At 48.9% G+C, this 21,108-nt stretch overlaps 1 protein-coding gene across 2 annotated transcripts in view; it reads left to right on the forward strand.

Annotated features, from left to right (window-relative positions):
* Nucleotides 1-21,108, forward strand: part of GRM7 (glutamate metabotropic receptor 7) — a 209,114-nt gene that overhangs the window by 177,422 nt on the left and 10,584 nt on the right. For both annotated transcript variants that reach the window (XM_069027635.1, XM_069027636.1), the window contains one exon: nt 9,495-9,741. In XM_069027635.1, coding sequence (XP_068883736.1) covers nt 9,495-9,741 — 247 coding nt within the window. The remainder of the gene's footprint in view (nt 1-9,494; nt 9,742-21,108) is intronic.

Here is a 21,108-nt window from a genome sequence, read left to right on the forward strand (position 1 = left end):
GCACAAACCCAGAGTGCAGCCAAGGTGCATGGTCAGAATGGTGTGGTCATTGAAGATACTGCATCCAGCTGTGCAGGGGAATAAGTTCTGTTCTTCTGGGAAGGCCAGAGGATTTCAGTTTGGATGGGGGAAGGTTTGGGGTGAGTTTTTGTAAGCCCGGTGTGTTGGGATATGGAGGATGTTCAGTTGCTGAAGCACATGGAGGCAAAGGGAATTTATTAACTGGAGTGTCTCAGAAAAAGAGCAGTTTGATCTCAGGGAAAGCCTTCTGAGTGGGCCAGGCTGGCTGGATATAAATCAAACATTCACGTGGCTGGCTCAGGGGAAGCAGAATTGGAGTGAAAGGACAGAAAAAAGGTGTTGAAGCTTGCTCTGTAAGATCAGCCTTCTGTGGGGATCTCTGCTCTTTGTTGGGGGCATGGCCTGGGGTTTCATCCTGGCAGGACTGCAGATGGACAGCTCAGGAGAGCCTGAGTGTGATGGGCACTCGATTACAGCTCGATTTGAACCCCAGTCGAGCAGGAGAAACCCTGGCCTGGGGCTGTCCTGCACTGCTGGCCTGGATCAACCCCTCTTGTAAGGCTGGCTTAAGGCTTGACTTGTTCCTTTTGCTGTGTTTTCTCAGTGTTAGCTTACTGTGATTGGGGAACTCTAACAATGCTTGTATTTATTCTGGATTGTGGATTTAATTTTGCAAAACCTGAATACCCTAAGTGAGAGGGCTGCTTGCCGTCATAACGTGTGGCTGAGTGATTTACTGGGCAGTAAAACAAAATTGCAACCCCCAGACTGGTTAAAGAGCCCGAGAGGAGAGAGAACCATCAGGGCATTTGTGCCTCTCCTTTCCAGGCTATGAATAATTTTGGCAGCATTTTTCAGCGCTGTCAAGGCAAAGCTGCAGCTCCCAGGGGCTGCGCTCACAGAGTTCCCATTGCCATGACAACCTCGGGCACATCCAGGAGCTGCTCCAGGAGCTGCTCTGGCTCTGAGCCCGGCCTGGGTGTGACCTGGACCGTGGCCCAGGAGCCCCTTGTGCCACACCCACGCTGTCACCTCACCTGTCCCCACTGATGGAGTGTCCTGGGGGTGCAGAGCCAACCTGAGAGCCAAAGGGGCTTTCAGAGCTGCTGCTGCTGGGTTTCCATCTTGCTGTTCCTTAGAGGATGGTTCCTTAGTTTTGAGGTGCTTCCTGCCTTGCCTTTCTCGTGCAGCTTCCAAAAGGCTCCGTGCAGAGGATGGCAGAGGAATGTTTGATCCTCCTGACGTGTGTCCCTGTAAGTGACGGCGATGAGTTTGGAATATCAGAGTCAGTTCCTTCCCATGTGCCCCCTAACCTTGCCCTCTGCAGTGGGAAGCCATTCCCCCTTGTCCTGGCACTACAAGTTCTTCCCCAAACTTTGGGGGTTTTCACTCCAGGGAAAGGCACCTCCACTGTGGGAAGACAGAGAAGCCCAAATGTTACTGCAGGTTTTCCGAGGAAACCTAAACACCACTCCAGGTTCTCCTGTCTTGAGTACTAAAATGCCAGCACCTCTTTTGTTCTGATGGAGACTTCTGGGAAGAACATTTAATTCCTTAACCTGGTGACCAGAGAGATTTACCTGAACACATGATCAGCATGAGGTTAAGCATCTAAACTTGCTTTTTAAACAATACCTTTCTATTCTTCAGGTTTTTCTGACTATTTCTTCGCTCCATGTGTCCTGGATGGCTGCAAAGTGGAATTCTAGAACACTGGGTGTTCCTTAGCGTGCCAGATTCTTCAGAACTGATTTATTATGCACGACCATTTCTGAAGGCCATCACATTTTTATTTGCCCATTTCCTTGCCCATCTGTGTGTTTACTTACACATCCACTTGCACTTTGTCTCTTTATAATCAATACCTTCCACTGATATTCCTCGTGCTCCTTCCTCCATCTCAGGTAAATGGAATTGTCTTAAAACCATTTGACCTGAGTTTATTTTCTGTCCTGGGATGCTTTAATAATTTAAGAAAAATGGCAGGAGAGCTTTGCCTGGTGTTCAGTGAGCAGCTGCTTGGGCCAGGAAGGGGGGTGTGTGTGGGGAGGCTGCCTGGGCTCCATCCTTACAAGTGATATTTGATCCTGGGAGTGTTTCTGGGAAGTTCAGGGCCCAGTCAGGAGTTTCTGCTGTGCTGGATGCCCATGGTTGGTCTGATGGAATGCTCTAGAAGCTTCCACAGCTTCTCTCTTAAAACTGAGGATGGGAATTTTGGTATTTGCAGATGTTGGTGATTGCAGGGCTTGGAGGACCCTGCTCTGGTGCCCCAGGAGCTGTCCCAGTGCCACAGTCCCAGCACTGTGCAGTGCCCCCCATCCTGCAGAGACACAGCCCTGGGCTCTCACTTTATTTTCCTCAAAATCTCGAACTGAGGGTTGCAAGGTTGGGTTTTTTCTCCTTTTACATTGAATTATTCAATAGTTGAAGTGAGTAAAATTAAAGATTTCTAGACTGGTGACGTTTCGAATATAAGAAGGATAGCAAAATCTGTTTCATTTGAACTCTAATCTCTGGTCATGTATAAAATGAATAAAATGCAATAAGTGTGGAGAAATATGATTTACAACAGCAGCCAGAGTCTGGCTCTGAATACCTGAAAATGCCAAGATTGTGTGTCAGTCAATTTAGCAATGCAGTGGCAAGGGGGAGCAATGAAATGAAGGCTTTCTCTTTTTTCCTTTCTTTTTTTTTATTTTTTTGTTTTTTTGGAAGAAGTGACAGATGAAGAATTATTTCTAGCTCAAAAAAGCCAAGTGCTCAGCCTGTGAGAGAGGGAAAAGCCATTATTTTAATAGTAGAAGTTGAGGATGTACATTACTTCTGCTGCACTTTGTGTTTGTCTCTTTTAGTGATGTGTAACTTATTTTAGAGCTATGATCACAAACAGCAATGCCAAGCAAGAGATGTTAGATGGTTCTGAGGATTGATAATGGGATTTCTGGAGCTCTTCCCTCTGGCTGTGCCTGAAATACCGCCAAGCCCTGCTGTGGCTGATATTTCTGATCACCTGCAGACTCTTTGGTGACCCAGCAGCAGGGAGGTGGAGGTCTCAGGACGCTCCTGGTGTGGGCAGACCTGCTCTGGGTACCAGCCCATGGCTGGGATCCTGTGAGGAAACTTCATCCATTTCACATTCTGTCCATCTCCTGTGGACATGTAATTAGCAGGGAAGAAAAATCAGGAGAGGGACGTGCAGCTGTTCTGTGTCCCTCTGTTATCACCACCTCTGTTAGCAGGGACAGGGCAGGGAGGGCTCATCCTCTCCCTGAGCAGCCAGGGATCACAGCCCAGCCCCTGCCTCTGGCTGCCCACCCCTGGATCCGCAGTGGGACACAGGATCCCCATCCCCATCCAGGGGCAGCAGAGTGCCGAGCTGTGCTCAGTGTGCAGGGGCACAGAAAAGAGCAGATGAACCCAAAGGGAGAGAGAACTTATCCCGTTCGTGGTGGGGATGCACACACCTCACTCCAAAGCCCCCTGTCCTTGCAGGATGGCTTCTTCCTGGCACCCCCTTAACTGTGCCCAGTTTCCATTCAAGGACAGGGAAATCCAGCAGCCAGTTCCAGGGAGGCACCAACTCCAAACACCTTTAATCCTTTGTTGGCTTGAGCCAGGGCCAGTGCTGTCCTTTTCTTGGCTGAGCAACTCCCAAGTGATTCCAAGCAGTTTTTGGGCACCTTTGCTCTCTCTGTACCTGCTCCAGAAAGCCAAGGCAGCTCTTCTTGCAGCAGGTGAGGAATCAGCTGAATATTGTCTGTACAAACTGTCTGACTGGTGGGATTGCCTCTGATGCTGCTTCAGTTTCTCTGTCAGCCATCAGATGCTGTTTGAAAGCAGCACTTGCTTTTCCATCGCTGCTCTGTCCAATTATCTGGCTAATTTAATTTCCTTCCAGATAAGCTGTTAGAGTTTCTCTCGCAGGCTGGAGGGACAAAATTCCTTCTCTTCTGCATCTGCATCAGAACTCTCAGTGCAAGTGCTTCAGCGTTTGCTATTTTGAATTATCACACAAGTTATAGATATAACCCATAAATGTTTATTTTTGGTGCATGCAAATTTCTTGCATAAGGAAGTTCCTAATATAAGAGGACAAGCTGTGTAAGATATTTAGCTGGAATAACCAAGATATTTAAAATACAGACATTCACTTCAACTCTCCTCCACACGTTTGCCTGAACCACAAGCTGAAAAACTCGTGCTGGGTGCTCTTGGGACGTGAAAATGAACAGTGGCTCTGACAAGGTGACATCAGGAGGAGCAGTTTCACCGTGCAGGCACAGGGAATTGGGAGTTTGTCCTTTTAGTCCTGTTTACTCCGTGCTGGCTGCCTTGCACGTGGCCTCTGCAGGTGGGAATGTCTGGGAATATGTCTGAATTTTCCTTTTGATGGCTGAGCCTTCTGCTCCAAGGAACATGCTGGGACAGGATCCATGATAGCACTCCTGCATCCTGGGATGTGCAAGTGCTGCCACGGGGCTGGGACATGATCTTGCCCTCAGCAAGTCGGTCTTTTAGATGCTTCTATTTGAGGAATTCTCATTTTGGTGGTATAAACTGGATACTGGGAAGGAATTGTTCCCTGGGAGGGTGCTGAGGCCCTGGCACAGGGTGCCCAGAGCAGCTGGGGCTGCCCCTGGATCCCTGGCAGTGCCCAAGGCCAGGTTGGACATTGGGGCTTGGAGCAGCCTGGGACAGTGGGAGGTGTCCCTGCCCATGGCAGGGGTGGGACTGGGTGGGCTTTAAGGTCCCTTCCAACCCAAACCATTCTGGGATTCTGTGATGTGCAGCCCATTCCCTGAGCCTGGCCAGGAGCAGTGGGGTTCTTTGGGCACCAAAGCACTGCCAGGCTGCACAACAACCAGACACTGAAGGGACATCTTCTGACGCTAAAATCCCATCCTTTCCTTCAGTGTCACCTTTCATATGATTACCAAGCACAGGATTTGTAATTAGTGTGACTGATTTCCTGGCATCCCACAGCCACCCCACAAGGGCTCTTGCCTGCCCTGCTATTCCTGCTGTAATAACTGTGACCAGCACAACTGCTGGGATTTGTTTATCCAGCGTCCCTTGGGCAGCTTCCCTTGTCACTTATCAAACATCCTGAGCATTCCCCTTCCTCAGGGCTGCTGTCCCAGCTGGCTCTGGGTTGGTTTCGGAGGGATTCCCGGCACCTCAGCACAGGGATGTGGTTGTGTTCCATGGGAAAAGTCCACACTGAGGGGCACAGGAGGGCAAAGATCATGAATATCTTGATGTTAAAATCATCATCACATTGATGCCATGAAGATTTTTTGCCTTTACTTTTATACCCCTGTAATACCTTTTTTGCAACTTCTGTATTCCTAATGCTTTTTGCCTACATTCTGGGACTTGTTTGTCAGCCTGAGAGATGAAACATTTTAGAAGCTTCCTAGTTAGGGATCAGTGTGCCCCAGAGCCCAAGGTCCTCTCCAGAACACATTCTGTAAACCAAGATAGAACCATCCAGGGGAAGGTTCCTTGGGGAGGGGGGCTCACTCGAGCCTCTCACTGGGGAATCTTTGATAGATCTGCTAATTAGTAACACCTAGAATGTTATACCAGATCTTTTGGGGTGGGCATTTGGTGGGGTGCATTTCGGTGCATATGAGCTGGACGTGTGCACCTAAGGATCCTTACAATAAACACCAAGGTAAAATCCCTTTTCCCCTTCTAACTGTGTTTGACTCTTGATTGTAAGACCAGGAAAAGGCATCCACATCAGGGAACAGGCTGGCTTGGGAAGGAGCTCAAGGATCCCCTTGTTCCGAGCCCTGGCTGCTGAGCCAGGCTGGGCCGGGAGCTGGCAGGGCTCCTCCCCATTGCTGTTCCCATTTCCCTGTGCAGTCCCCTGGAAGGACACGGCTGTCTGGGCAAAGCTGCCCTGCCTGAACCTCCATAAATCACCTTGTCTGAGGGAACAGGACCAATATTTGCACGTACAGATGGGTTTGGGGTTTTCAGTGAGGGTACAGCTCCTGAAGGAAGGGTGGAGTGCCCTCCCCCACCCACTGGACACCAAAATGTCTGAGGACACGTTTGCATTCAGGTCCTTTCACTTCCCATGTTGTTACAAACACATAACGCAGGGGAAGCTAATTTTAATTTTTATTAAAAAGTGTTTTTCATTCTTGTATTTGCACAACATAATGTAGAGAATGAGATAGAATCTTCAGATGACCTGGAAAAGCCTTCTGGGAGATTTATAAACTGTCTGCTTCATCTGTAAGAACATTTGTTTTAATTCCCATATAAAAGTGAGATAAATTGGCTTGTAATAGCACAAGTCCAAAAATATCTCAAGTTACCACTTTATTTCCATATTGCAACATAACACAATTCAGTGCATAATTAGAAAGCTGAATTAGAAAAGAGGAGCAGTTGCTCCTGATTAGACTGAAGGCAAAGCTTTAGCCTACAAAAAGGATTTCTGACTCCTAAAGGGACTTTTTAAAGCCCTGCAGCTCTGAGTGAAGTTGTTATATAAACTGTAAGTTCAGTTCTTCTGGCCCAGCAGCTGGAAATCTCTCCTGGGCTGGCAGAGACAGAGGCCTGATCCTGCAGTGCTCTCCTTCCCAGAGAAATCACTGTTCATGCAGAATCAGCCATTGATGTATTTTGTTCTATAAAAATTGCCAGTTATTAGATGTGTGTATTCCAGACCAGTCCAATTTTCTCTCAAGGTTTTGAAGGTAATTTTTGCAATTTGCATGAATAAAGCAAGAATCTGGAAAACATAAAAATCTAAAATTCAAATGGAAATCACTTATGTAAAAGAAGTGATAAAATCTAGGTGCTTTTGCATGTGAATGATGTCCTCAGGGTTGGGTTTTCTCCAGTGCCTGCTTCAAAGTCGGTGCATTTGCAACGCAGTGTGTGAAGTTAAAATTTGTCAAAATTCAGAGTCTGCTTGAGAGAGAAGGAGATTTGAGTGAGGGTGACCCTTCAGAGTGACTTTGTCCTTCTGTCATAGCAGATGTGGCTTCAAGCCCTCCAGAGCAGTGGCCCTGGGAGACCAACACCACTTGGTTTTAGAAAGCCTTGATTTCCACTGGCAACAGTTCCAATCGTGGAATGGGTTGGGTTGGAAGGACCTTAAATCCCATCCAGTGCCACCCCTGCCATGGGCAGGGACACCTCCCACTGTCCCAGGCTGCTCCCAGCCCCAATGTCCAGCCTGGCCTTGGGCACTGCCAGGGATCCAGGGGCAGCCCCAGCTGCTCTGGGCACCCTGTGCCAGGGCCTGCCCACCCTCCCAGGGAACAATTCCTTCCCAATATCCCATCTAACCCTGCCCTCTGGCAGTTTGAAGCCATTCCCCCTTCCCTTGTCTCTCCAGGCCCTTGTAAAGGCTCTCTCTTTGTGTTTCTTGTAGCTCTTTCAGGCGCTGGAAGGCCACAGTTGTGTCATCCCAGAGCCTTCTCCCCTCCAGGCTGAACAAGCTCCATCCCAGTTCTCATTCATGTCAATTTCGAGCATCTCTCACTAAATCTGCATCTTAATTTCTTAATTTAATCTCAGGTTTGGGAGCTGCCAGGTTCAGCAGCCAGCTGTAAAAGGCATGCATGAGTTATTAGAGTCCCATTGTCAGTTAAATCTGATCCTTTGTACTTTAAGTCATCCATTTGCATTCATCTAAAGTCTTCCAGAGAATTTATCAGAAGAAGTGAAATAAGAAATGAAATAGTTTCACGTAAACTGCATTTTTATGTCTGTCTGGTAAAACCACAAAGCAGAGATAAAACACATAAAACTGAGGCTCTGCATAATAAGCATATCTATTAGTTTCCCTTATCTTTACACTGCTCCCATTTGTCATGAGAAGCTTTGTGTGTCACTCATCCCTCCTTGTTCTACAAACGCTCTTTCCTCCCTTGCCTTTTATCTCCCATCAGCGTTTGCAAGGTGGGAACTCGGCTGGGGAGGTGCTGCAGACCCCTTTGATTAAATAATCATTTCACCTTCAACCCCTTCCGAGCAGGAAAAATTCAAATAAATACCTGAGGCACCGCTGCTCTGCTGGGTGCAGCCTTTGCGGCAGCCCAGGATTAAGGGGAAAGCGTTGGATCAAAGGATGCCCAGGGTGAGGCAGCTCCCAGCAAGGCAGGAGCTCCCACTGGGGCAGCCCATGGAGCACCTCTGGCTGCAGGGTGTGCCTGGGGAGGCTCTGGCGCTGGTGCAGAACTCCCCTCGTTAAATGCATAAGCAGCAGTAACAGAGGTCTGGGGCCACCTCGCTGGGCCACCTGCAGGGACAGCAGCACAGGGGCAGGACACTCCGAGTGCTTTGGGGGCTTGGCAGGGCTTTGGTTGGCAGGGCTTTGGTTGGCAGGGCTTTGGTTGGCAGGGCTTTGGTTGGCAGGGGTTTGGTTGGCAGGGGTTTGCTGTGGAGGCTCTGAAAGCTCCGCCAGAGGTGGCTTTAGGACGCCGTGAGGGCAAGTCTGGAGACATTTGTGTTGTTCTCAGAGTTCTTCCATCAGAAGTTCAGACTGATGAGCGCTGAATGGGAGGAGAAGAGGAAGTAGTGTTCTGAAGCAGCCTCAGTGCGTGATGATTTTCCCATCTCTCTGGATTTCCTGTATATTTAATTTCTGAAGAGGATCTGCAGAGATGCTGCTGCCTCTTCAGCTCCCTCACACCTGTATTGTGCTGTCTCTGTGCCTTTTAATTGTGCTGAATCCTCTTAAGTCGTGAGAATTGTTCTGGTTTATCTGTTACGTGTGTCCTCTGAAAAGACAGTTTAAAAAAATGGGGTGAAAAAGGCTTTTCTACCCCTGTATATTTGCAGAGTACATTTTTTAATCCCTGTGGTTTCTTTGAACACTCATCTCAGTACCTGTTCTCTGACTTGAAAATATTTTTTCGCAATACTGAGCACAGCTGAATGTCACGAGCACAGAAATCGTTGTGTACCCTCTGCAAAGTTATTTCAGTGAATTGTAGAGAATTAAAGTGCAGTAAAAACAAGAAAATCCCACCTTCCTCAATGTTTTTAAGTCAGAAATTTCTACTAACCTGTGTTATTATAGTTTCTCTTCTATAACTTACAGCTCAGCTAAACCTTAATTTATATCAGAATTATTTCAATCCAAATCTGATCCGCACTCTTTAAATAAATGAACAAAAGCTGTGCCATAACTTGCATGTGGGAATTGTGTTAAGGCCACCGAAAGTCTCCAGCACTGAGGCTGTTGGTGGATCAGGCAGGGGATTGGTGTGGAACATCACGGTGGCTGCAGTGCAAAGGTCTCAGCTCGCACATCTTCACTGCAAACTGCTTAAAAATCCGTGTAAAATGGGTGTTGGTGTGTGAAGTGCTGCAGCCCAGCCAGGCCTGTGGTGTGCAACACATGCAAACAGGTTAAGAATCACTTCACAGTGGGTGTTTATGTTTGAAGCGCTGCAGCCTCCCTGGCCCCTGGTGTGTAACCTGTCTCTGTTGTCCCGTAGCTCTACATCCAAACCACCACGCTCACCATCTCCATGAACCTGAGCGCGTCGGTGGCGCTGGGGATGCTCTACATGCCCAAGGTTTACATCATCATCTTCCACCCCGAGCTCAACGTGCAGAAGCGCAAGCGCAGCTTCAAGGCCGTGGTGACGGCGGCCACGATGTCCTCGCGGCTGTCCCACAAGCCCAGCGACCGCCCCAACGGCGAGGCCAAGACCGAGCTCTGCGAGAACGTGGACCCCAACAGTGAGTACTGGGGCTCTGCAGCACCCCCCGGCCCGGGCCTCCACCCTGCTTGCTCTGCTCCATCACAGGGCTTTCAGCTCTCGTGTGTTTTTAAATTCTCTATTTTTATCTCCAATTTTTGAGCGGTGCCGTTTGGCAGCAGCGCCTCATGAAGTGTTTGGGAGCTGTGAGTAACTCGTGCTCCCCCTGCTTTCTCTCTGTGGGTGAGGGATCAGCACATCCCTGGGCACAGAACCCTGCAGCCCGTGTCCAGCTGGCCCTGGCAGGGACAGGTTCCCAGACGAGCACCAAAAACTCTGCTAACCTGAGTTTTCATCCTGATTCTTGCAAAGTTGATTTGCAAAAATCTCACAATCCCTGAAGATTCCCATTTAGGGATTTTATCTGGTCTTAATGCAAATCTTGCCACCGATTTAAAAGGAAAATAGATGGCAAAGACACTTCTAGTTTCCTTAATGTGCATAGCAGAGGATAGCGCAGCACGAAATTACAGACTGAGGCCATCAAATTTGATTTGCATTTGAATCTGGAAGGAGCTGAGGAAGGAGACAGCTGCACAACTCCGCAGCACGCTGCAAAGGTTTGGGCATGTCTGCAGTTTTTGTGAGAAACCAGATCTGAATGCGGAGAAATGCCCTTTCCCTGCCCGTGCTCCACTCACCCCTTTGCTGCTGGAATCCCTGCCACTTCTTGTCTGTTCACTGCTGCTGGAATTTCTGCCTCAGAGCAGCAGCTCTGCTGTCAGAGTGGGAACAGGCAGCAAATCCCTGACACAGCACTTTCCCTCCTCTGCTCAGCCCTGCAGGATTTTTCTCTGATGTCTGATCATGCAGGTGTACAAAATACATTGCAACTGGAAAAACTAAATTTGTCTTTGGAAGCTGGACTGGGATTCTGACATGAGACAGGGAGGGAATGGTTCTCACAAATGAAGGACTGTATTAGGCCTCTTCCAGCGGTGTTGGACAGAGCCTGAGTGCAGGAGGACATAAATGGAATTCCTGCACTGAGGTGTTGCCCAGTGACACTCAGAGCCCTCTGCCACGGCAAATTTCCGTAAGGGAAGGAAGGAAAAGAGAATTTGAAAGCCAGCTGGGCCAGGGAAGGCGAATTTGTTGCTGGTGGACTTCACTAATCACTGTTGGGATCGACTAAGCTGAAATTAGTTTCTCCCCCACAAAATCCAAAATCTAAAAATCTCATCCCAAGATTTGAACAAAGGGAAAACCACCCAAGCTGTGATGCTGCAGTGTTCCTGTGGAAAGCCCAGCCTGGGGCCTTCCCTCCCCAGGGTCCCCTCCTGGTCTCATTCTCCTGTGCTGCCTCTTATTGCTGGTTTCAAGCTTCTGAGAATGTTTTCCCCTCCCACCAAAGAACAGCCAGATTTTTCTTTGGGAAGGAAATATTTTTACTAAAAATAAATGCTGCCCACCTAGCCCCCATGTTTCTGGTCAAACACCCCACTTTTAGTCCAGGGCTATAGACCAGAATATGTTTTTAAGAGGCACAAGGGGCAGAGGCCCCTGGCTTGCCCAGATGTGCCACTTTTGCCTTGAGCCTTCACTGAGTGGGATTTTAGAGCACATAAACGTATTTGTTAGGAAATGTGCAATCTCTGAGTTTCTGGTTTATAAACCAAATACTGGGCTTTTACCTTTTCTTTTATGGTTTGTGAAATACCGATTTTTAAAAACATTTGCACTGTTTATATAGAGTTCCATCTGTTCATAGTCTCAGCTGCACCTAGCACTGCTCGTTCACTCCCCAGGTCTGTGTGTTCATAAAAATTATTAGAAAATCAAATGAAATAAACTTCGGCTGTACTTAAAAGGTTTTGGGTACATTAGTCCCAGTGTAAGTGCTGCAGTTACTGTCCTATAGCATTGATTAGGTTATTGATCAACCCCCTGATAAGGCAGCGTTCATGAATGTGTATAAAAGTAATTCCTTGAACACCTGAACTGAGTTTCTTTTTTTAAAGTTTGAATACTCTGTTGAATAGAAGTTGTTTACAGTTCCATTTTTAGGTGGAAAAAAATGAAAATTGTACTAGTGAGCTTAAAAAAAAGTCTCAACATCCAAGCAAAAGTCCTCAAACATAGTTTTCAGTAAAATTTTGAGTATGGTGTCCATATATAAAAATGGGTTTGAAGTTTTTATAGCAATTTCACTTAAAAAATATTTTATATTGTGAATAGGGAATTTTCCAGAGTTTTACCAATCAGAAAATAGGAAATGTGAATTACAAATCACCCTGGATGCATCTTGGAACAATTTTTTAAAAATTTCAAATATCTTCTTTCAGAAGAAAACCAAAGAATATTTTCAGTATTTCTTTGCAAGATTGGCTTTTCCCCCCTCGGATGCGCCCTGGTGGCCTCTGGCTGTGGGGCAGGGGGTGCCCTGCCTGGGTCAGAGTCCCCCCAGGGCACTGACCAGGGCACAGGGTTTGGTTGTTGGATCCATGCCAGGCTCCTCTGGAGCTCAGGGAGGCAGGAGCAGGGAAAATTCCTGGGGAGGATCAAAATCAGCACAGCACAGAGCGAATTCAGGTGCTGGCCTGGCTCAGCTCTCAGGGTGTGCAAGTACAGTTGGGGTTTCCAGTTTGATTTTCTACTGTGTCTCACAGGGCTGCTGCTGTTGCTTGCTCAGCTTCTGGATGCTGGAGTTGCCATTTCTGTTGGAAAGCCATGAGTGTTTCATATCTCCCGAGACCCAGGGAGCACCAGCACGGGATCCATGTACCTCCAAACACTGGAAGTGTGGGGACTGAGGCCAGATTTATGGCCTGTCCTACTCACAGGCCACAGTCAAACCAAAAGCAGAATGTGGGTGCTTTTACAGAGAAATAGCCTTGAAAGAATCTCCATGCTTTAGTAGACCTTTAAAAGAACAGAGCAGCTGGGGCTGCCCCTGGATCCCTGGCAGTGCCCAAGGCCAGGTTGGACATTGGGGCTTGGAGCAGCCTGGGACAGTGGGAGGTGTCCCTGCCCATGGCAGGGGTGGCACTGGATGGGCTTGAATTCCTTCCCACCCAAACCATTCTGTGGTAATGAACTGAGGAGGTGCATGTCAGGCTGGAAGTCTGTGAACTCTGTGAGCAGCTTCCCAGGAGCAGGTGATCCTCATGCTGTGGAGCCACTGCACACAGCTCTGGGGCAATCTGCTGGAATTTAGGCTCCGAAGAAAATGTGCAGAGCACTTGGGAGAGCTGGGCTCAGACACTGGGGCTTTGGGGTGAGTCTAAAAGAGGACACTGATTAACATGAGAGGAGAATCACTTGAAATGCAGTGACCTCATCTCCCACCCCTCAGGGGAGCAGGGACTCACTGTGTTACACATTTCCTTGGGATCTCTGGGAAATCAGAAGTTTCACGAGCTGAGCTCCCCAGCCACACCGTGGGAGGGCTTTCATGCTGAATGGGATATATTAAGGCCAAGCTTTCCATTCTATTTAGGAAAACTCTCTTAATCACTCCTGTTTGCCATCTGGCATGTGCCTGCTGTCACTGCACGGCTTTCCCTGCTAGTGCACGGTTGGGATCAGCAGGATTTGGTGCACAGCAGCTCCCATCCCTGGGATCAGTTTGTTGTGCTCTTGTGTGTCTTTGGGTGAATTTCACACTGGCTGGGAAGATGTTTCTCATGGAGCCTGAGGTGAAGCAGGCAGTGAGTGCCCTGCTGGGCTGGCTGCTCGAGGTTCTGCTGCAAGAGCAGTGTCAGATTGGGAGAGGAATGTTGGAACCTCCAACCCATACTTAACTTATCTTGAGATTTACATGTAATTACTCCTTTTCCCAAGCAGCTTGTTTTAATTCTTGGCTCTACCCAGCAGAGTGACAGGAAATCAGGCAATCAGCAGTGTGGTTGTGTGGTGATGAGGAGGTGATGCCTCCTGAGGGCTGGATGCTTTCAGTGTTTGCTTTCATGGAGCCACAGAATGGTTGGGCTGGGAGGGACCTTTGACCTTCCACTAGCCCAGGTTGCTCCAAGCCCCATCCAACCTGGCCTTGGTCACTTCCTCTTTTAGCAAGGAAGTGGAACTTCCCTGGCAGCTGCTTGAGTTTTCCTAGAGAACACCCCAGGCACTGTGTCCGTGTTCCCTGTGCTCCCTGTGGTGCTTTCCTGTGTGCTGCCAGCCCCTCTCTGTGCCAACAGCAGCCAGGGCACCGCGTGTCCATCCTCACTTCCCTCCAGCCACGAGAGTGGGCACTGACTGCGTGGTTCCACGGGGATCTGGGTGGTGGATCACAAACATCTCCTGCCTCAGACTGCAACTGCTCCCGTGCTGTGTCTGTGTGTCCATCCCTCCTCATCCTCCCGTGCTGTGTCTGTGTGTCCATCCCTCCTCATCCTCCTGTGCTGTGTCTGTGTGTCCATCCCTCCTCATCCTCCCGTGCTGTGTCTGTGTGTCCATCCCTCCTCATCCTCCTGTGCTCTGTGTCCATCCCTCCTCATCCTCCTGTGCTGTGTCTGTGTGTCCATCTCTCCTCATCCTCCCGTGCTGTGTCTGTGTGTCCATCCCTCCTCATCCTCCTGTGCTATGTCTGTGTGTCCATCCCTCCTCATCCTCCTGTGCTGTGTCTGTGTCCATCCCTCCTCATCCTCCTGTGCTCTGTGTGTCCATCCCTCCTCATCCTCCTGTGCTCTGTGTGTCCATCCCTCCTCATCCTCCCATGCTGTGTCTTTGTGTCCATCCCTCCTCATCCTCCTGTGCTGTGTCTGTGTCCATCCCTCCTCATCCTCCTGTGCTCTGTGTCCATCCCTCCTCATCCTCCTGTGCTCTGTGTGTCCATCCCTCCTCATCCTCCTGTGCTGTGTCTGTGTGTCCATCCCTCCTCATCCTCCCACGCTGTGTCTGTGTCCATCCCTCCTCATCCTCCTGTGCTGTGTGTCCATCCCTCCTCATCCTCCTGTGCTGTGTCTATCCCTCCTCATCCTCCCGTGCTGTGTCTGTGTGTCCATCCCTCCTCATCCTCCCGTGCTGTGTCTGTGTGTCCATCCCTCCTCATCCTCCTGTGCTCTGTGTCCATCCCTCCTCATCCTCCTGTGCTGTGTCTGTGTGTCCATCTCTCCTCATCCTCCCGTGCTGTGTCTGTGTGTCCATCCCTCCTCATCCTCCTGTGCTATGTCTGTGTGTCCATCCCTCCTCATCCTCCTGTGCTGTGTCTGTGTCCATCCCTCCTCATCCTCCTGTGCTCTGTGTGTCCATCCCTCCTCATCCTCCTGTGCTCTGTGTGTCCATCCCTCCTCATCCTCCCATGCTGTGTCTTTGTGTCCATCCCTCCTCATCCTCCTGTGCTGTGTCTGTGTGTCCATCCCTTCTCATCCTCCTGTGCTCTGTGTCCATCCCTCCTCATCCTCCTGTGCTCTGTGTGTCCATCCCTCCTCATCCTCCCATGCTGTGTCTTTGTGTCCATCCCTCCTCATCCTCCTGTGCTGTGTCTGTGTGTCCATCCCTCCTCATCCTCCCACGCTGTGTCTGTGTCCATCCCTCCTCATCCTCCCGTGCTGTGTCTGTGTGTCCATCCCTCCTCGTCCTCCTGTGCTATGTCTGTGTGTCCATCCCTCCTCATCCTCCTGTGCTATGTCTGTGTGTCCATCCCTCCTCATCCTCCTGTGCTAGGTCTGTGTCCATCCCTCCTCATCCTCCCGTGCTGTCTGTGTGTCCATCCCTCCTCATCCTCCCGTGCTGTGTCTGTGTGTCCATCCCTCCTCATCCTCCTGTGCTGTGTCTGTGTGTCCATCCCTCTTCTCCCCCAACGTCACTGAGCTCATGGGGCCTCTTCCACCTTCCTGAGGAAAGCACTAAAATGGCTGTTGATGATGCCAAGGAACCTGAGTGACTCTGTGGCTGAGCAGGGATGGGGGGGTCTGAAACTACAGCCAAAATATCCCCGTGTTGGTTCAGGGGAGAGGAAGGAAAAGTCTGCTCAGCCAGCCCTGCTCTTCTGTGAGCTGCTGCTCCCGTGGTTGGAGGTACCTGAGCTCTGGGATCTGGTTCATTTGGTGCTGACCAGAGCTGATTTCCTGTGCTGGTGCCTCTCCGCTTTGCAGTGCCTCACTCTGAGTCAGATGAACGGCAGGGCCTCAGGGCAGGGCAGGCTGTGAGTGTTCTGGTGCCCAGACCTATCCTACATACAATGTATTTACTTTCCCTGTAGACTCCATACCACCAGTAAGAAAGAGTGTTCAAAAGTCTGTTACTTGGTACACTCTTCCACCTACTGTGTAGCTTTTGCCTGCTTTCCAAAAAGGTAAGGAAAATCGAGCTTTTATTATTTTATTCTCAAATTATGATTATGATGACGATGATTATTATGCCTTACTATTATATACATAACTATATGAGGAATGTTCATTAGTGCAGCTGTGCTAAAACAAATATCTAACTTAAAAATTGGTCGCAAACCCATTGCCAAAGGCTGCCATGGGAGGGTTTGCCTGGGAAAGGGGAGACCCCTGACGTGGGTGGTTCCAGTGCCTGTGCTGGAATCCCCGAGCACCAGCTCTGAGGGCTCTCCTGCTTCCCACCACTGGAGGTGGATCCCGATAAAGCCTTTGAGGATGGAGATATTTGCTTAAAAAAGAACAAACAAATGATCAAAAGTTAATTCTGGCCACCACATCCGACAACTAACAAAGTGTTTTCTGAGTCATCCCCAGCATCTCCACCCAGAGGTTTGCCTGGCAGCAAAGAGATAACGTTTGCCAAAATGTGATCAACCCTCCCTATTCCAAAACTATAAATGGCTCCAAAATGTTTGGAAACGCTTCTTCTCCCCATGGGCAGCCCAGTGCCCACTGACTCCGTGGAACCACGAGTGAACAATTTTGTGGGCTGGCTTTTCCTGGGTGTCGTGGCTGCCTCGTGGTGATCTGGTGATGGGTGAGCTCCTTTGGTATTCGTGACTGCATCGGCCAGGAATTCCTGCTTTCCTAGGGCAATGAGAGGGAGGAAGCCTTTGATACCGGAGAGAAGTGATTACCAACCATTAATAAGTATTTCTCACAATTCCGTGTGTGCTCAGGGGACTTTGCCCAGGTACAAAAGGTTGTACCTGACCTGGTTCCTGTGGTGCTGTGCACTGAGGGCTGGAAAAATCACTGTATTCAGCCTTCAGAATGTTTAGCTGGTCCTTAATAGGCGAGAACTTCTATCAGCAAAGGTAGGAATGTTGCTTGAATTGAGTCTCTGAGTCACGGGGAAAAAAATTACCGATATCTCTGGCTGGTGTAAATTGCCCCAGCTCCAGCATCAGTTCAGTCCTCGCTGAGTGCTCAAATTGGTTTTTATTGTATTTGAATCAGGGCCATTATGCCAACTCCCAGCTCAGGCAGAAAGGCCGATTGAAGGCGTGAAGCTCTCCATGAACCCCGGGATGACCCGGAGCACCCAAGAGCTGGAGGCGGGAAGGGCTGGGCTGCAGGGAAATGGAACAAAGCAGGCGAGGAGAAGGGGCCACTCAAAGTATTACTGCAAATGAAAAAGGAGAGAGGAAAGGGCAGCTGTGTGAAGATGAAATTTTTAAAGGAAGGAAATGAGAAAGAGAGAGATGGAAGACACTTAAATCTTAGGAGAAATATTTCTGTTAATAAAACTAACTTTTTTTTTTAATGCCGCAAAATATTTAAAATAATTGGGAGCTCACACCGACTCTGGAATATTTTTTTTCTGTGTAATAATGGAAATAATACAAGGAATTGCTGTCTGCAAAGGCACACAAATGTCATCTAAGTCCTATAAAAAGCAAATGGCCACTCAGATTCTTTAAGCAGATTTTAAAATTTGGTCCAGAAAAGCTGTGAAAATGCTACAGCCAGGGATGGGCTTTTCCTGGTCCTGCCAGTGCTCCTCTGCTCCAGGTTGTTTTCCATCTCTGCCCCAGCGTTCCTGCTCCATCTGGGCTGGCTGCTGGAGCCCTGGTTGCTGTTTTGATTTGTTCTCCCAGGAATACAAAACAAAAAGCAGCATGAAACAATGCAGTTTATTAAAAACAAAGCAGGGATAGCAGGAAAACATCAGCCCAGCTGTAAATTGACACTTGTTTTGCTGGTAAGGTGTTTGTAGTAGGAATGAACACAGAGCTGAGCCCCGACTTGACTGTATCAATTTCTGCTTGTGATGCACAGAGAAATGTGTTTGTAATGCTTTAAATTGTTTCCTGCGAGTGACAAATGGGACTTCTCTGCTCCTGAGGCTGATGAAAATACAAGGCTTGAAAAACTCTTTGTGGTAGCTGTGTCAGGGAAGAAATTGTCCATCAGAGAGCAAGGCAAAGAAACATCTGAGGCTTCTGCAGAGCTGCAGGGTCACAGCTGGCACTGCAGGAAGGTCTGCAGCACTTTGCACCTCCCCACCTGGGCTGGGCTGTGGCTGCCAGGGCTGAGGGCACTCGGAGGAGCAGCTCCCTGTCCTGGCCTTGGCTTGGCCTCTGCATTCCTCTGCAATTTGTGTTGGGTGTCCCAAAGCTGGCCTGGGGCGCTGCTTTGGGCAGGGAGTGCATGTCCAGTGCTTCCTGGATGGATTTGGATGGGCCAGTGGCTGTCTGCAGGGTTTGGGGAGGCTGGCTGGACATGGACACCCCGGAGTGCTGATTCCAGTGGCATTGGGAGCCAGCCCGAGGCAGGAGCTCCCTCCCTGGCTGGGCACAGGGTGCTGCTCCCAGAGGGGCTGGGTGGCTCCATGAGGCACTCCTGGCTCGATCTGCATGCAGGGGAACTCCAGGTGATTGCCAGGGGCTGGCACAGTCTGCAGCATGTGCAGCACCACGTGTGGAGTCACTGCCTGCTTTGGGCACAGCTTCCCTGGAATATAAATGCAATTACATAATTACTCTGTAATGAAGCTGTTGTGATAAGAGTCATGACATGGTTTCAAACTGATCTGGGGCTGGTGTTGGAAGAGGGAAATAGTTCAGGTACCACCTAATGCCAAGGATTTTCCGTGCCTGTTCTCCTCCTGCTCACAGCCCTGGGAGCCCAGGGTGCCCCAGGCCATGAGCAGCCCGGTGGCCCTGGGGACAGGCAGCTCTTTGAAGGCTCTGGGTCTGAGTTGTGAGATGCTCTGTAGCTCATCACGCCTCCAGTGTGTGCTAAGGAATAATTATTTGCTAGATTGAAGTGTCATTTTTGTTTTAAATCTGGCCAGTTCCATCCTGAGAAAATACTCTGTGTTTAACCTCACTTGAGGGATTTTCTGTTCAGTGGAGGCTGCTAAGAAATGAGAATGATAATGGAAAGACTTTGATAGCTCTTCACTGCATCTGTTTTGATTCTGGAATGGCTGACTGGAAAACTAAACATCCCAAATTCCTTCTAATGGTGATGTGTTTATTTTAAAAGTATTGCACAGTGGTGTATCCTGGCCCTGGACACTTCCAGGGATCCAAGGGCAGCCACAGCTTCTCTGGGCACCCTGTGCCAGGGCCTGCCAACCCTCCCAGCCAGAAATTCCTTCCCAATATCCCATCCAGCCCCGCCCTCTGGCAGTGGGAAGCCATTCCCTGAGTCCTGTCCTTCCAGCCTTTGTCCCCAGTCCCTCTCCAGCTCTCCTGGAGCCCCTTTAGGCCCTGGAGCCTTCTCCTCTCCAGATGAGCACCCCCAGCTCTCCCAGCCTGGCTCCAGAGCAGAGGGGCTCCAGCCCTTGGAGAGAACCTTCCCTCCTGTCTGAACGCTTGGGGATTGTGTTACTTTCTTTTTTACATCTAAAAGTAATTACTTTTGATGGTACATTCATATAATTCTCTGCTCCCATATTAATTATTTGCAGACTGTCTCACACCTTCCATGACTTACACAATACAAGACTTGTAAATATGCAGGGAAGTGTCAGACTCTTTCCTTTTTTAAAAATTGAAATTCTGAGGGCACTTAAACCATCACCTTCGAGTTTGATGTGTGAATAAAAACACACAGCTAGAAGTGCCTTGGCTATTAAAAGCTGGGTAGTAGATGGGTGTCTGTGAGCACAAATTAGGATTAATTAGTGTGTAAGTATTGATCGTTCATTACATTTTTTCAGTCTTTTTATGTGATCTTTTTTCCTGGGAAATTTGGACGAGGAGTGAGCAGATACAGTTACACCTCATGGACCAGTCCCTCTCACTTTTTTGCTAAACAAACTCTCAGTAGCTCTGAGTTCTCCCTTTGACTAATTTATCACTCCTTACATCCTCTCCGGGAGATTCTGTCAAATTCATAAATTGTAGTATCAGGGAAAAGACACGGCTTTTGGCTCTCTTATCTTCCATATATTTGTAATGGCTCCCTTTCTCCCAGGCAGGGCAAATATCAGTGCTCACCCCATGCTGTTCTCAGCTCCCTGCTGGGGGCTCTTACAGCACTCACTCACATCCTTCTCCCTGTTGGGGACGTGACTCAGGGAAGGAGCTGTAGGAAATCAAACTTCACATCCTCCCCTTCATTCCCCTGAAGTCCCTGAAATCGCTGGAATTCAGTCTTTAGGGAACAGCTCACAGCTGCAGAGTTCCCAGCAGCAGCAGAACCGGGGGCTGGAAGGGCCCTTTTTGTTCACAAATCTATTGAAAATTTGGCAAGTGAGTTCAAAAAGGAAATTGTAATAATGATGGAGTGAAAAGGCCAGGAGAACAAAACCCAAGCAATATTGCAGCAAAATTAATTTCTCAAAGACACGAATCCAGGCAGTTTTTGGTGGACATGATTGCAAGCATGGAGAAAACTGCTCAGATTTTGTAAGAACATCAAAAAAATCTCCGTTCCTGCCTCATTGCGTGTCTTTGGTGACGCTGTCCAAACCTTGATGTATTTTGTCACCTTGTGGGAAACAAACCATAGAAAATCCCAGCAGCAATGGGAAATGAGGTGCTGCTGGGCTGGGGAGGGTGGGAGCACAGCTCTGCTCTGTCACTGGCAGGAAATCACATTGGAAATGAGGGAGATGTTGGTCTGTGTTGTCACAGAGAGCAAACAGAGAATATATTTGTGCAGGGACCTGGGTTTGTTTGGCTTTTGAGGCCCAGGAAGCAGCAGCAAATCAAAGCAATGGCCCATCAGAAATTGGGCTTTCTGGGTGCTCCTCTCAGACAGGCACTGCTGTCACACCCAGGGCCTCTGGAAAACATCAAGGGGGTTCGTTTCTCTTTACTGCCTTCAGGGAAGGAAATGTGGGGTCTCCCAGTGCAGTATGGGATTCATTAGAGGAGAGCATCCTTTTGGTCTTGAAAAGAGGTGTTTCGGCTTCAGGCTGAGATTGTTTGGCTTGGACTCCGTCTGACAGCAGGGAGCAAAGGCAGGGGGTTGCTTTCTAGCCATAGAGAAAAATGAAAAAACAAGGAAGGCAATTAGGTCAAATACATGTAAATGCCCATGAAACACACCGTGGA

The sequence above is a fragment of the Aphelocoma coerulescens genome, chromosome 12 (genome assembly GCF_041296385.1).
Source record: "Aphelocoma coerulescens isolate FSJ_1873_10779 chromosome 12, UR_Acoe_1.0, whole genome shotgun sequence".
Lineage (NCBI taxonomy): Eukaryota > Metazoa > Chordata > Aves > Passeriformes > Corvidae > Aphelocoma > Aphelocoma coerulescens.